At 37.1% G+C, this 17,186-nt stretch overlaps 1 protein-coding gene across 4 annotated transcripts in view; it reads right to left on the bottom strand.

The window, feature by feature from the left end:
- Nucleotides 1–17,186, bottom strand: part of LOC145680469 (uncharacterized) — a 176,246-nt gene that overhangs the window by 30,633 nt on the left and 128,427 nt on the right. For all 4 annotated transcript variants that reach the window (XM_081751037.1, XM_081751036.1, XM_081751034.1 and 1 more), the window contains exons 2-3: nucleotides 7,823–7,920; nucleotides 5,120–5,224 (exon numbers count right to left, since the gene is read on the bottom strand). In XM_081751037.1, the coding sequence (XP_081607163.1) occupies nucleotides 5,120–5,224; nucleotides 7,823–7,909 (192 nt within the window). In that variant the 5' untranslated portion in view covers nucleotides 7,910–7,920. The remainder of the gene's footprint in view (nucleotides 1–5,119; nucleotides 5,225–7,822; nucleotides 7,921–17,186) is intronic.

The following is a 17,186-nucleotide window of genomic DNA, read 5'->3' as shown; positions in this document are numbered from 1 at the left end:
GGAAGCAAATATGACAGTCAATTTAAAGAAATGCACATTTATGGTATCTGAGGCAAATTTCTTAGGTTTTGTGGTAACACCGGTAGGAATAGCGAAAAATCCAGAGTATGTGGATCTGGTAAAGTCATTGCCAAGGCCTACAACTATTAAAACATTGCAACGGACCTTAGGATTTTCCCAGTGGTGCTCCAAGTTTATACATGATTTTGCTCGTAAGTCAGCACCATTATACCAGCTGCTTAAACAAGGGAAGAAATGGATCTGGTTGCCTGAACATACGAATTGTTTTGAAGAAATAAAACATGAGATCTGTAAAAAGATACTTTTGCTGCATCCAGATATGTCAAAAGACTTCATTATCATAGTTCACGGCTCAACTATTGGGACTGCTGCTATTTTGACACAAGAGTATGAAGATGGGAAACGAGTTATTGGTTTCACTGGACACATACTTAAGCCTTGCGAATCTCGCTATACCATTACTGAGATAGAGATGTTGGGTGTTGTGAAAGCTATAAGAAAATGGCGTAATCTATTGATAGGGCATCATGTGATCGTACAAACTGACCATCAAGCTTTAGTGCATTTTAAGAGCATAAAATATTGGAATACCAGGCTATATCGGTGGTGTATTGAAATGCAAGATGTTGAGTTGGAAATCCAATACATACCTGGAGTAACCAATGTAGCAGCGGATACTTTGTCTCGTATTACAGTATGCCAGTCACCTAGAATTGTTACTATTTTGAACTTTCATGTCCTTCCAGGAGATTTAGCAAATATGACCAGTGAGGATTGGAAGCAATACCAGCATGAAGATCCTCGGTTAATGAAGTATATAGAGGCTCTGGAGCAAAATCAAACCAATATACCAGAAATAAGTTGGGGAAAATCTGTACGACTGTATTATAAGATCCAACAAGGTGTGCTGTTAAAACGTGATTTTCATTTGAAAGATAAATGGAGGATAGTTGTACCCAAAACTTTAGTAAAGAGAGTACTGAAATGTTACCATGATGACAGGGGTCATTTTGGATATGCGAAGACACACACGATGCTTCTGGAAAATTTCGTTTGGGAAGACATGTATACTGACGTGCGACAATACATCCGCAATTGTGTATTGTGTATGAGACACAAAGCTGATCCTCATCCTCTCTCAAGGAAGTTACAGTCAGTCACAGTTTCGAGAGCCCGAGAGTTACTGTCAGTCGATGTGGTAGGGAAGCTTCCAACCAGCAAGTCAAACATGGCATATGTATGCACGTGCATGGATGTGTTTACCAGGCATCTAGTAGCGTACCCAATGAGACGAGCTACAACTGCTGCAATTCTGAGGTGCCTGGATTTGTATTTTATGCACTTAGGCATTCCAGACGCCATTATATGTGACAACGGTCCATGTTTTGTATCTAGTAAGTTCCTAGGCTCAATGGCTAGTAAAGGAGTTAAAGTGTATCACACCACACCATACCATCCTCAAGCCAATCCCGTGGAGAGGATGCATAGAGAAATGAATAGGCTTTGGAGGTTGTATTGTGCTGGACAACATGTGGATTGGAATAAGCACTTGTGGAATATTGTTATGTTACTGAATTATACTATTGTGGAGAATTTGAACGTTGCCCCAGTCCAAGCACATCTAAACGTGAAGGATGTAACGCCTGTGATGAAACGACTGTTCCAAGAGGAGACTGCTGAAGACGGGAATTCGTGGGACAATCGGCTACTTATGATTGCACACCGTAAGAAGTCTCAGATGGCGAAGAAGAATCAACGTACCAACGAAAAAATGACATCGGATCGGCATGCTAATGTAGGCGATCTTATATTCCTCAGGGCACATCCCATCAGTGATGCAGCAGCACAGCAGATAAAAAAGATGTTCGATCTGTACTCAGGACCGTACTTATGTGTTCGTAAGCCAAGTCTTAAGGTTGTGGAGCTGATTGATCCGAACAATGGAAAATTGATAGGACACCGATCCGAACACCAATGTAAATTGTGGAAGCCCACTAAAGAAGAATACTGGAAATGGCGGAAGAAGGCAGAGGAGAATTGTGCCAGTCAACTTTTGAAGGACTTGCCTGATGAGTACTGCGAATAGATTGCAGGCTGTACATAGTTCGAAATATTGTGTATATATGTATATACGTGTATGTGTCAGGTTTCATTTGTTTTTAAATTATCTTGTTCTTATAAGTATCTGTGGAACTAAGTGAAAGTTACTCTGTGAATGCTTAGTGACGGCGCAGGGATCAACCTATTCGGACGCCATATGTGACAGGACACGCTGCCCCATCATCATTTGTATACGTGTTGTTTTCGTAGTTTTGTGTTTCGCTCACTTCGAGCGGCGTGACTGAGCGCTCCGCTCAGTTACCTTCTGAACACCACTGTTATCTAAACTTCACTGGCAACATTGTCAACACATGATCAGGGAGCAGCAGGTTGAATCGACAGCAGGAGGAGCAGGTGGCAGGCAGCTGGAGAAGAATAGAAGAGAAATGCAGCTGAAAAACCATTTTAAGTGATGTAATAGTAAAGTGAGAAGCATAAGAGGTACGATGAAATGTAAATACGTGCTTTAACCTGCCGGTGAAGGTAAGAAAAACGAATGTGCTCGAAAAATAACAAGTAAGCCATATTCGTGAAGAAACAAGACCCTGCAAGTAAACATCGCATGTCACGTACTTATGTCAACGAAAAGAATTAAAACAAGTGATATGTGTATACGGTATACGACACATTAAAGCATGCTTTGCACTCGTAACCTTATAGAATTCTTTTGATATTACCGTAAAAACATATGCACATATAAAAAGTAAATCTACAATATTGATACATTATTTATGTAAGCCGATATAATATTATTCATTTCAAATACCTCACTCATAATCTAATCTATTTTATTGGATACTGCATATCAGTGCTACAAAAAGTAAATATAAAGTTTCTTGCGCCAGTCAATATTAGTAGAAGTTAATAATTTGTAGACACTCTAAAGCAGCGTTTCCCAACCGGTGTGCCGCGGCATACTAGTGTGCCGTGAATGGGCCGCTGGTGTGCCGCGGGGAAATCGAAACAAAATTATTAATTCTATAGCAATCAAATTGCAAGACATAAGGGAAAATGTATATTTGTATTTCACATTACTGTGAATGTACAATTTTAAGTTTCATACCATGTTACTCTTGTGTACAATTTTAATGTTGAAAAAAGTATTTGTTATCATTGTTATGGCCATTGTTGCTTCTTTATTGTTGCAGACTATTTCGTAGCCTGAAATTTTAAAATATCATTCAATACTTTCGACAAAGCAAACATGAATACAAATTACCTACATTTGTGTTTTAAAAGTAAAAGAGATTTGTTTGTCCGTTTGTTATTTAGTAATCTATCTTCTTAGTGAAAGATTGGATACAGTTTTCGAAAAAGAAAGCGTAGTTTTGCAAACCTGAGACCAATATTTCATTTGAATTGTTTTCTATTTTTAAATTAGAATGAAAAGTAAGCATAATGATTAACCACGGGGAAAAACCAGTGATCGAGCTTTCTTCTCTGTGAGAAAGATCATTAATAACAGAAAAAAATACCACGGTATTTTATATTTACAAATAATAATATCTATGAGTGTGCCGCGAGAATTCAAGTTACACCCGTAGTGTGCCGCAAGTGGAAAAAGGTTGGGAAACGCTGCTCTAAAGGATCAGTAAATATAGAACGTCGTGCATATAATGAGCGCACGATATGAACGCATTCCTTTGTATTGAATTATTTTAGTCGTAAGCTCAAGTTTGAAACATATATACATAAAAAGCGCTTAAAACAAAATCAATCTATATTTGATATAGGCCTATATAATAGCGGAATATTACTTCAATTTATAGCTATAAAAATATCCAACAACCACAGTAGTACTATAACATCGTTACATAACTGCATTATTTCTGGAAACTGTGCTAGCTAACATATTTATCTGTGAAGAATGTTTAAAGTATCAGTACTAAGTTGAATTCAATTTAAATAAAAGTTCGCCAGTCGCGACTATCAAGTGTCAGTCAGTTAGTCACTTTGCATTCAAATTAGTATTTCACTAGTGAATCATCTGTTCGGGCAAAGACAGAACGGAAGATAGAAACAATTATATCAAGTGACAAGTATATTATAATAGTTAAGTGCATCCGTAAAAAGGAAATAATTAAAAATAATAAATGAATAATAAATACAAATATAAATAAGAGATCAAACTTCTTTCTAGACATTTGAAATAATATAATTTGCTACTGTCGTCTGGACTTGCATTTCTTCTGAAAAGACTAAATAGTAGAGAAACCGTATTGCATGTATTATTATTATTTTTGTTGTATATAGTATTTTGTATGTTTCCTTGTTTGATATATCTTATTTCTTTTAATTACTTGTCAATCTCAGTTTTATGTTGAACGGTATCAATAATTAAAGTGAGTGACGTTATCAAATCATTATTAAAGCGACTGTTTACGTCAAAATATTGTTCATTTGTGGTTAGCATTATCTGTTGTGTATACGAATACTATTTTGTGATAGAATGTGGTATTATAAAAACAAATATAGTAAATAAATACATGTGGTTTTTAGCAAGTTTACGCAATTGTGTTCTGAAACTTCAGAGTCTAGATTGCATCATCTCTCTACGTCCACGCTACGTCTGACAACTTCGCGAATAACATCAGTGTGGAGATTTATGTTGAATGCTCGAATGGTAAGTTGTCGATCACGACCCAAGAGTGTTGTAGTATTAATATTGGTATTCTTATTTGAGTTCACTATTTCTTGATACACTGTTTTCGGAGCGTGCGCTCCTGCTACCGAGATTCCAGATAACGGGAGGTTATTAAAGATTTGTTTCATATTTTAACCATTAATACCCTCCACCGTTACCGTCACCGTTACAAGGAAGGAAGCGGCCTGGGACCTATAAGTTCACCCCGGCATTTGCCTGGTGTGAATGAGGAAAATCCAGGCAAACCTCGTTCAGGGTGTCTGGTCTAAGAAAAGCGTTTTACACTCTTTTGACCAGTGCCCCAATCGGGTTGTATAGACTGAATTCCACATTTGAAAGATTTCACCAACTCACCTCCCGAAAGTACCTTCCTACGAGTTGAAAGAAGCCTGGATTCCTCGTCGTAGTTTCCCGAATAGATCTTTTCAGCTGTTCGTTTAGATGACTCTCATGTCGTTCCTAGAACATTGAAATTATATCTTAAAATCAGACAGCATATTTTCACTCATATTAAAACATTTAAGTACAAGAAAATAAATAATACATAAAAAAAATTTTAGAAGCTAACTGCAATGTCGGACAATTGATTTTTTGTAAGCAATAAATAAACGCAAAATGAAAAAGCACTAGAATTTTATAAATACAATATACACGACTGCGTTATGGTATTGCTAGTTATTTTGCTTTGCCATACAGTCGTATCTGTAATTTTCGCTCTAAGTTTCTATGCCAGGATTGAATATAATGTAATATAATTTAGTAATTGCAAAAGGATTTGAAGATTTTTGATATTTCACTGTGTGAACATCAAAAGGTCTTAGAGTTAGGGCACCTTCAAAACGATATTTAGAGATGATTCCGATTTTTTTTTTTTTTACCAGCTGAATTGCGATTACTTTGAATAGAAAACCATAATTTATGATTCCAACAGGATTTAAAGAACAACATTACCGAAGGAAACAGAACAATAAACCAAGCCACGTTACGTACAGTTATACAAAATTTTCGGTTATGTAATTGTATAGTCATGTTCTTCGAAAAAAAAAAGTACGGGCATGGGGCTGCTCCATTGAAACGAATTCATAGTTACTGAAACTGTAGGAAACCAGCAAATTAGGGATGCACACGAGTCGAGTCGAGTCGAGATGTAAGCCTGTCTCGACTCGTCTCGAATTTTACAGTGTGTCTCGACTCGTGCGCATCCCTACAGCAAATTGCTTTTCACAGAAATGACGTATCAAAAACTGCTACAACCCACTGGAATACCATAAGTAAACTCTATAGCTCAATTATTTGACATACGAAATAATAATAATAATAAAAAAACTAAAATAACTGTGTAAGTACTACTGTTTACATAGCAAGAACAGGGGAGTAGAAGTATTGAATTGTCTCCTTCCTAAAAAAAAAAAAAATCTTGTAATGAAATCTTTCAGTTTAAGGACCCAGGATTAGTCCTGCAAGCTAAAGGACACAGGTGATTAAGGCAAGTGAATGATGATCAAGGACTTGGTGGAATGGGAATGTGGGAGGAAACGGGAGTATCCCAGAAAACCCACGGTCACGATGTTATCCACCACAAACTTATTTGGACGGGGATCAAACCAAGGACCCCACGCAGCCGAGATAAGAGCTCTTACGTTTTTTTTTAACGCATCATGTGCGAGGGACACTAGGAAAATTTTTAGATGTGGACAACTGGAACGCAGGAAATGAAAATTTTTTTCGTTGAAAGGAACTCCCCTCCTTTACAAGTGAACTCAACCAGTTTCGTAACAATCACGCCACTCGTTAGCAAGAGTAATGTTGCCAAGTCGCAGCATTTGTCGTTAGTAGAGCTTCAGCCATTGAGTTGAAAAGGAGGGATTTTCATGCAATGATTTTGTACGACCAAAAAAAGTTGTTTTAATGAATCACAGTGCCTTGAAAGTTTGTCTGCTGCATTTGGAGACAGTGCACCAGCACGTACAACAGTTTTTCGCTGGTATGCTGAATTCAAACGGGGCCGGTCCTTGAACGATGATGAGGGGCGCAGTGGGAGGCCATCCACAGCTGTCATGGAAGAAAACATTGATGTTGTGGAGAAGATGATGAGAAAAGATGCACTTGTGACCTACAGTGACATTGAGTATGCCCTTGGTATTAGTTCGCCGAGTGTTTCAAACATTTTACACAAAACGTGCGTGTGAGGAAGGTTTCGTCACGTTGGGTGACTCACAATCTGGCAAATTCTCAGAAGCATGCTCGTGTCGAATGGTGTCAAGACATGCTCCAGAAATTTAACAATGGTGGTTCTGGGAGGGTTTCAGACATAGTTATTGACAGTGAAATATGGATATATCAATTTGATCCCGAAACGAAGCGCCAATCGTCTGTGTGGTTGTTTCCTGGCGAAGAAACACCCATGGAAGTCGAAAGGTCAAGAAGTGTTGGAAAGAAAATGGTGGCAACATTTTTTCTCACCAAGTGGACATGTGGCCACAATTCCTTTGGAAAATCAAGGAACAGTTACAGCGAGATGGTACATGGATGTTTGTCTTCCAGAGGTGTTCCAGAGAATCCAGGAGAGACGATCAAGAACTGGCCTGTGGGGAATCATGCTGCACCATGACAATGCATCTGTTCAGTCAGCGAACATCACAATTGAATTCATTGAAGACAGTCGTGTTAAACTTCTTAGCCACCCACCCTACAGTCCTGACCTGGCACCGTGTGACTTGTTATTGTTCCCTGCGATGAAGGATAAACTTCGTGGACATAGGTTTCTTTCCTCTGAAAATGCTCTTATTGCTTATACAGAGCAGTTAAGTGCAGTGCCTGAACCAGACTAGAGCCAATGCTTCCAGAATTGGTTCAGAAGGATGAGGCTTTGTGTGGTGTCATGGAGAAAACTTTGAAAAAATGTAATAGCTATAATAAAGTTTTGCATACCCAGAGACCCATATCTCAAAAGTTTCTTAGTGTCCCTCGTATATGTATCAATTATATAATCTACCCAAATATTACTTACATAGTGTTTCACAGTCAACCTTTTATAAAACATGTTATCTTATTTACCTGAATAACTGCACATTGTACTGAGAGTGACATAATTAATTGACTAAGTAGAAACGTCACTGTTGAAACGTATACCAGTCTTTTCATTCTTAAAGCACCTGTAAATGAAAGAAAATTACGTTAGATTGCCGTAATATGAAACAGAAACTGAACTAATAGGGTTTTGGTAGCGTATAATAATATATGTACACTCATGTCCAAAATTATTGTCGCATGTCTATAAATATGTTGTTGTAGGAATATAATTTGATAACGAATTCGCGAGGTATTTCTTACAATGTTTGTATGTGTATAATCGGCAAAGACATGTATGTGGCAAATTTCATGTCAAAAGAGCAGTAAATATGAACAATAAAACGAAAATAAAACTTTCTTGTTCATAGTGTTGCCACGAGACGAGACATTTCTCGTGTCTCGTCTCGTCTCGTCTCGTAAACGAGACGAGACACGAGACGGGACACAACTCTCTTAGACGAGACACGAGACGAGACAGACTACACAGAGAAAAATCCGTTCTCCGGACAGCGGTATATTGTACAAATATACGGTATCCTCTTGCTCACTATAGAAATAAGTACGGAGCATAAGTTATCCGTATGCTACATAGGCACTGCCCTTAGATGTTACATCATGCCATTGCAGGATGTCTGACATCTAACAGTTTTCCGTATATCACATGCATATACTTATGTTTCCTTCGTCAGCTATATGTTATATACGTCCACTTGTATGTGAGATCCTGACCGCCTATATTGTTTCATACGGAAAGTACGTATAGATGGAACACTTATACAGAAAGTATTATAAAACATGCGTTTTCAGTTATACGTCTAGTGTACGTTAAGTCCAAAAACTACAGGAATTACGCATGTAACCTATCTTTTTAAGTATGCCACCTACATTTTTTTTTCTCAGTGTACTTGTCCCGTCTCGAAAACGAGACGGGACGTCTCGTGATATGTCTCGTCTTGTCTCGTGTCTCGAAAATAAAAACGCTGGCGGGAATGGCCAAGATTGAAATTGCCAGTGGTCATATAGATTGCAAAAGGAAAATACCCTTTGTGAGAAAACATGTTGAAAAGCCTTCATAGAAAAGTGTCCTTTGTCTATTGAATGAAACAATCGTGATACATGAGCTTCCAGAAATATCATCCTTAATGTCTTGTCCCCAATTCCCCTTGCTGTAAACTGCGGAATTCTCATTTTTTTTTTATTTCTGGCTGAAATGATGATAAACAAAATCAAAGACAGGGAAGATTTTTACAAGGTCAAGAAACCGAACTACCACTACCATCTATTCAATTTGAAAACTGGGTAAGGTCTACACTTGTCTTTATTCTCTGATGGCGGTATTCTTTTGCTATATGAACCGAAAACGGCAATTGAAGTATGTCATCTTGCAACTAAAATTTTGTCTTCTCTCTCTCTCTCTCTTCCTCTCTCTCTCTCTCTCTCTCTCTCTCTCTCACACACACACACACACACACACACATACACACACACACATAAAAACACACTTTTACCATTTTACCAATCGCTCGCTTATTATACAGCAGTCATGTTGTAAAATTCACCTCTTCGTTTGGAAGGCGGGCGGACGACAAAGGAAGCAAAGATATTATCGACGAACCCTTCAAATTGTTTGCTTTCAGCAAATTTATGATACTAATAACACTTTAGGTAAAGAAGTTTTACGCGGAAATATTTGATCTGACCAGAGTGCGAAATTGCCCTCTGCTTCCATGTTCAGAGGAGGGGAATACTTCCCTTTCCTAGTGAATAATATTCATCTTCAGAAATTGTTTCTTACAGGCGCATAAAACCTCTCGAACTTGATAAGTGTAAAGAACATTTGGTATAATATTCATGGAACTCCGTTGAAAGCAGAAAATATCATGAGAATGATCAAAATTCGAACATTGAAGAACATAATTAACAGAAATGAAATAGGATACCCAAACCATATTTTTAAACCTGCTATAAAAGGTATATCCTATATTTTTACTAATTCCTTACTCCCATGAAAGTATCCTGGGGAGGATATTCTCTCCATTTTTTTCAGACTGAAATCCTTTTATCCCGTACGATTCCCCCCCCCTGACACAGTACGAAAAAACAAATGTTGTTAAAATCCATACACATGACCCTTCCGGGACTCAACCCGGGGCCTTCAAGCCAATGGTCTATCGCCGCAGACCGCTAGGCTTGGTATGAAGATGTACGTTGTATGATCGAGAATAGATCCCGACAATATAAGGAACTTTAATCCAAAATTGCCACCCAAAAATTAACTTTTTTTCTTTTTTTTTTTTTTTTTTTTTTTTTAGACATTAGCTAATCTGGGTGTACTGTCATGAGTTTGTTACACAAACGGGGCAAGCACCACATAGTAGCACACACCCCGCGGTTATGGGTACAGATTTGAACCATAGAGGTGAAGACTGGCCCGAAGCATTCTTTCGTCCGATGTGTCGTTCAGCTCCCATTACTATGGCACTTTAAGTAGAGCTTAGTGTGCAGTAACATAAAATTTCAATCAAATACTTTCCATTACTCAATAAAATTATTTGGTTCCGAGCTTTTTTTAAAAAAAAAATAATTGCAACAAATCTAAATATGCTAAAATGGAAAGTAGTTTTTGGATTGTTATGGGTTAACACTGTGAAACCTAAAGGCTGGAATATATGAAATCAAAGTGTACACACATATCTATCTCTCTATTTATCTATATATCTTTCCACCTCTCTCTCTCTCTCTCTCTCTGTATATGTATATATATATATATATATACAGACACTATAAACCAATTGGGCTGATAGTATACGATAGTGTCGGGGATGATGACACCTTTACATCGAACTTTGCTTGTCGTGTAAACATTATTTAACATTAGTGTCTTCATCTTCGACGTACCTATGAGCAATTTACTGTATATTCGTGTATTGAAACTGGTAAAACAAATTTCAATGTTTTAGAATGTAAAAAAAAGAAGCCAGGGTCGAGAAGCCTCAGACAACTAACAGCAGAGATATATTATCTTGTAAACTATTTGTCCTTGCCTTGTGAGCTTATTTGAATTTATTTTTAAGACCTTTAGGTAACTTTGGCCGAATGGATGATAATGGGAAAATTAGTGGAATGAAGAAAGTGGTAGGATACTAGACAACTTCGAGAAAACACACACATTCGAAAAATGAAATGAAATCTTTGAGTTTTACGTCCCACGTTTATGCCGGTTAGGCTAAAGGAGACAGTGATGATGAGTAATGAATTAAATGGTGGAATGAAGAAAGTGGGAGGAAACGGGAGAACCCCGAGAAAACCCACGCACACGGTGTTTGTTCACCACAAAGTTCACTTGGCACTAACCGAGATCGAACCGACTACCACATACACCAGAGGTGAAGGCTTCACGGTGTAGCTACCGTGACATTTCTTGTCTTGTGTGTTCTGGGTAATACTTGTAACTTACAAGGGAAGAGAGGGAGATTATATATCGAAGTGGAAGATGGTTTATATACCAATCGAAAGCACTAATGACGCCTATTACAAAACTGTAATAAAAATTTTCTGAATGCATATACTATGCGAGTTATATGGATATATAGAGTGTCCAGATAAGCCGTTACCACCCCTTGAAATCGCAAACGATAAGACAGATGCCAAAACTGGAAAACATGTGTTTGATCATTTTAAAAGTACAACGTATCAAAGCAAAAATTCTTGTCACAAGGCCATCCGCAGTGTACTGGGCGGGGTCCAACTCAAAAATTACAAAAGGTAAGGGGGTCAAGTAGTATATCGTTCGAAACTTCTTGGGAAATGAAAGAAGATGGAACAAGTCTCAATACTCTAAAATTACCTTGTGCAAAATGGCGGCCGGTCAAACTGTCAGCAAAAACGTAATTGTAAAGTCGATGGCCACCCCCCAAACAATCCTGAAACGGTGAGGCAGATGTCAAAAGAGGAAAACATGTGTGTCATCATTTCAAAAGTACAATGATTGGAAGTAAAAATATTTGTCTCAGGGTCTCCACAATGTCCCAGGGGGGTCATGTTCAAATTGTTCAAATGGCAAGGGAGGTCAAGTAGCACATCGTTTAAAGCTGTTATTAAATGAAAGCAGATAGAACAAGTATGGACGCTCTACGATAATACTGTGCAAACATCTTGCATTTTAGTTGTTCTTTCTGTAACCGGGTTTTAGTTTATTTTCACTTTAATTCTTGTACTCAACGGAAAGAAAGGAAATGCCCCTACTGTGAGATTCTGCTCTTTGAGCCCAATAATATCTAAATAAAGGAAAAAAAAATAATAAAATAAAAGCTAATTAAGACATAAAGAAAAGAAACGACAACATTTGACATCTTTAAGTATAGAACTGACTAGATAACATATAATGTACTTCCACAAACATAAATAAGTAGAGGTTGGAGCCATCTGAAGTAAAGACTCTTACCTCTACTTATTTATGTTTATGACTGCACAACAGTGGTACTTATGCTCGTTATCTGGTTTATCAATTATAAAATGATTCAAACGAAAGAATTCCTTGCACCAGGAAGAGTAAATACGTACAAATGTCTCAGAATGAATACAAGTGCCGATTGCAAAATGGAAAGTGAACGTGCTCAGAAAATCGAAATGAAGATGTACATTTTGACCGGCCGCCATTTTACACAGGGTAATTTTAGAGGATCGAGACTTGTTCCGTGTTCTTTTATTTCTCAACAGCTTTATTTGACCATATTTGCCATTTGAAAATTTTGAGTAGGACCCCGTCTGGAACCTTGTGGAGGACCCTGGGACAAACATTTTTACTTTCAATCATTGTACTTTTGAAAAGATGACACACATCTTTTTCTTTTTTGACATCTGTCTTACCGATTCAGTTTTTTTTTCTTTCTTTGGAGGGTGGCCATAGACTCTACAATGACGTTTTTGCTGACAGTTTGACCGGCCGCCATTTTGCAAAGGGTAATTTTAGAGAGTTGGGACTTGTTCGTCTTCTTTCATTTCCCAAGAAGTTTCGAACGATATACTACTTGACCCCCTTACCTTTTGTAATTTTTGAGTTGGATCCCGCCTGGGACTCTGCGGGTGGCCCTGGGACAACAATGTTTGCTTTGATACATTCTACTTTTATAATGATCAAAAATGTGTTTTCCAGTTTTGGCATCTGTCTCATCGTTTGCGATTTCAAGGGGTGGAAATGGATTTTCTGGACATCCTGTATATTCATATAACTCGCACAGTATATGCACTCGGAAAATTTTTATTACAGTTTTGTAATAGGCGTCATTAGTGCTTTCGATTGGTATATAAACCATCTTCCACTTCGATATATAATCTCCCTCTCTTCCCTTGTTGTATCTTGATTAGCATGGTGCAGCCTGCTACATTTTACTTTCGTTCCCATGGTATGCTGATATATTTTTACGAGACAAGACGAGACAAAACGAGACAAACGAGACGAGACGGGACAGAACCTCTCGAGACGAGACACAAGTCGGGACGAGCACATTTTTTCGAGACGAGACACGAGATGAGACATGCTTTGCACGAGACGAGACGAGACAGCCTGAAGTCTCGTCTCGTCTCGTGGCAACACTACTTGTCCATTTAGCAACATTTTGTTTTACTCATTCTAATTTTCGTATTTATAATTCTTTTCCAATGAAATTTAATACAAATCTATATTTCTCGATTATACACATAGTATCAGTATTAAAAGCATCCTGCAAAATCATTATCGAATTATATTCTTACAAGAAGACAGTTATAGATATGCGACAATGATTTTGGACATGAGTGTACATATAGTTCTTAAACATTATATTAACGGGGAAAATATCACCACAGTTCTACGACAATTTGCCGAATAATAAAATGCTGTAATTTTCATACAACTGGCATGAGAAATATATTCAAGTACCCGAACAAAGAATATTGTAAGGTTCCATACGCTCAAGCACAGTAACCACATGTTTTTACTACGAACACGTGTTCTTACGTACATACACAAACAATAACAGACGACGGTAGGACCACCAGGAAGATACGAAGAGAATTCGGAGAAACCACGAAGAAAGCCGACCTCCGTCGTGGATTCTCCCTTAAAGAAGACGTCCATAAAAGAAAACGACGAAACGATGAAAATATCAGTTTATCGCTGATCACTCATCTATTAACACTATCTCCTGGACTGCCATGGGCTATGGAGATTTCTTTTGAAACTATCTTCCGAGGCTGCTATGAACGAAGAAGATATCCTTTCATCGCCTACTCCTGGTGCTGCCAGGAGGTAAGAAGTAATCTCGATACCTGTTTAAGACTGCTGTGAATTTATCAGTATTCCGAAGTCACTCTCTGTATGCCGAGGAAATTTGTCATACAGTATAGACATTTAGAGACTTAGAAAAACTTTATAGAAATTTTTATAAGACTTTATTTTATAATAAAATGCAATAGGCTTAAGACCCGAGTTATTTAAGATTTGATTAAGAAAACATTACAATATTGGAGTGCAAATAAAGAAATAATAAGTGTGAATATTTAACTTCGTAGCAGTCAAGAACCACCTAACCGCAACCAAGAACCGCAAAACTAACAATGTGAACAATTGTTATTGTTCCGCTGAAACCAGACGGATCTCTCCTAGGGATGCGCATGAGTGGAGACATGTCTCAAATCTCGAATCGATAAGACTCGACTCGACTCGAATTCTAGTCGAGACACACTTTGTAAAATTCGAGACGAGTCGAGACAAACGTATTTCTCGACTCGAGACACGAGTCGAGCCGAGACTGCTCGTGAATATCTCGACTTGACTCGAATGTCTCGAAAATATTTCTATAATTTTTAACATTATTTTGAAGCAAGTATTCACTCAGAAACAGCCTTGAAACCAATTCCAGCATTTATTACTTTAGAAAGGTATAGAACTCATAAACTTAATAGTTAATCTTCCGAGATCAAGATTTAAATTTCAGCTCAAGTCAGTTAATTAAAACTAATAATTAATGTCGTGATATTTGATTGTACTTCAAATATAATAATAATAATAACATTTGGTTATCTAGTTTGTATAAAACTATTATCCGTAGCCTATATCTAGTTTGTATAAAATTATTGCGATGGAGTGAACTTCATAAATTCTCTGAATGAGCAATTGGCACTCTATACTAATTTAACATAGTTATAATTATTATGTTTTAATTCCCATAAACGCAAAAGGGTTACATAACTTCTGGATTATTTGCTTCCCCAACTATTTTGAGGCTTTAATGTGTCGCAGCATATCACAAGTTACGGATAACATACATATAATGTAACATTTGTTGTACATCACATGTTATGATACGAGACTATTTTACATAGTATATTACAATAAATGTACTGATTGGATGCCAAGAACTAGTACAGATAGGTACCTTTCACTTCTATAGATAGGTATTTTTTAAAATGATTTTTGTAAACACTAAATTATAAAACATACTGTAGTTATGGTTTTGGCTCCCAACATAAAATAAATATGGATTGTTCATGAGATATTAAACTTCAACTTTCATTTCTGGCTGATGTATGCGTATATTTTAACTTGAATTCGAGTCGAATCGAGACAGAAACATATTTTTGAATCGAGACAACATTTTCTCGAGACGAGTCGAGACAGGCTTAAATCTCGACTCGACTCGATTCGTGCGCATCCCTAATTTCTTCTGTAATAGGATAATAAAATATTCTACACAAAGACATATTATGCAGTAATCGTGTGTAATACACAGAGCTACAACTAGGCAAGTAGACTAATTTTTGTTTGCTGAAAACTTAGTTTTGGCCCAGAAGTTTTTTTTTGCAGCACTTAATCTTCCGTATTTTTTTTTTTTTTTTTTTTTTTTTTTTTTGTACGTCGGAGGAAATAATGTATAACTTGACATCAGAGGAAGTACTGTTTACCTACTTTCTATTACGGAAAATTATGTTTATCTGTACTTCAAATAAAATATTTTGCTACGTCGGAGGAAACAGTGTTTACCTTGACGTCAGAGGAAATTATTTACTGACTTTCAATGTCACAGGAAACAATGTTTGTTTTTATGTCAAAAATTTTTTTTCTCTACATCAGAGGAGAATTGTATATACTTTTTCACTATATAAGAGGAAACATTGTCTACCTTTTCTCTACGTGAGAAGAAATACTGTTATCCTTTTCTCTACTTAAGAAGAAATATTGTGTCCCTTCATCAGAAAAATATTTTCTCCGTGTCGAAGGAAACATTATTTATCTTTAGTCTACGTATTGTTTACATTTTTTCTTCGTTAAAGAAAATACTGTCTACTTTTCCTCTAGTTCTTTCTTCTACGTCAGAAAAAATATTTTCTCTACGTCAGAGGAAAAACTTATAGACTTATACACTATACACTTATAATTACTTTCCCACTATATAAGAGAAACAATCCTTAAAATACATTTGAACCCATGACTTCCATAACCGCACAAATCCAGCTGAAGAGATATTAAGAAACTCAATAAAAACTGAATATCCGTTGGAAATGTCAACTTGAAAAATCAGACTTTTTTTTTTTTTTTTTTACATTTAGTGATATTTGTTATTCATCAAAGTCTCAGTATGAAAAAAAAAAGAGTCTGATTTCCAAGTTCGCATGTCCAAGAAATATGCGGCGGTTTTTATTGAGTTTCTCAAAATCTCTTCAGCTGGACTTGTGCGGTTATGGAAGTCACGGCTTCATTTACCTTGTGCAAGAAGAATTCGGTACTGCTGTCCTTTTGTCCAGTTACAGGAAACAATGCTTACCTTTATTCTATGTCAGAAGAAGCTGCTTATCTTTATTCTACGTCACTTAAATATTTATATTTCCTCCAGTTCTTTTCCTTAGGTCAGATAAAATATTTTCTCTACTCGGAGAAATCTACCTTTGACCTTGCTTCATGTAAACTGAGTAAGAAGAAAACACCGCTTACTTTTTTTTTCTACATGAAACGAAATACTGTTTGCATTTTTTCTCAAGTGAAGTGGATTTTGAGTTTAAAGTGACTTTCAGCAGCAAGTCTATATGAGACGTTACCTACTGATTAACGTGGAATTTGAACCACACGAGATCCCGGCAGGAATCGAACCCGGGTCTCCCATAGCAGAGGTGCGTACGCTAACCGCTTAGCCACGAATGAGATAATTTTTTCAGGTCCTTTTCCAGAGGTCCCTTGCAGTTACAGGGTTAACATGCACGCTTTCGATGTGGTGGATCCAGGCACGAAGCTCATGCAGTTTGGATTGAACGTTAAACTGTGGGTCCACGTCTCATATGGACTCAGTGTTGAAACGGACGTTAAACTCCATTT

Source organism: Thermobia domestica, chromosome 3 (genome assembly GCF_964235325.1).
Source record: "Thermobia domestica chromosome 3, izTheDome1.hap1.1, whole genome shotgun sequence".
NCBI lineage: Eukaryota > Metazoa > Arthropoda > Insecta > Zygentoma > Lepismatidae > Thermobia > Thermobia domestica.
This window is presented reverse-complemented; position numbering and strand designations above follow the sequence as displayed.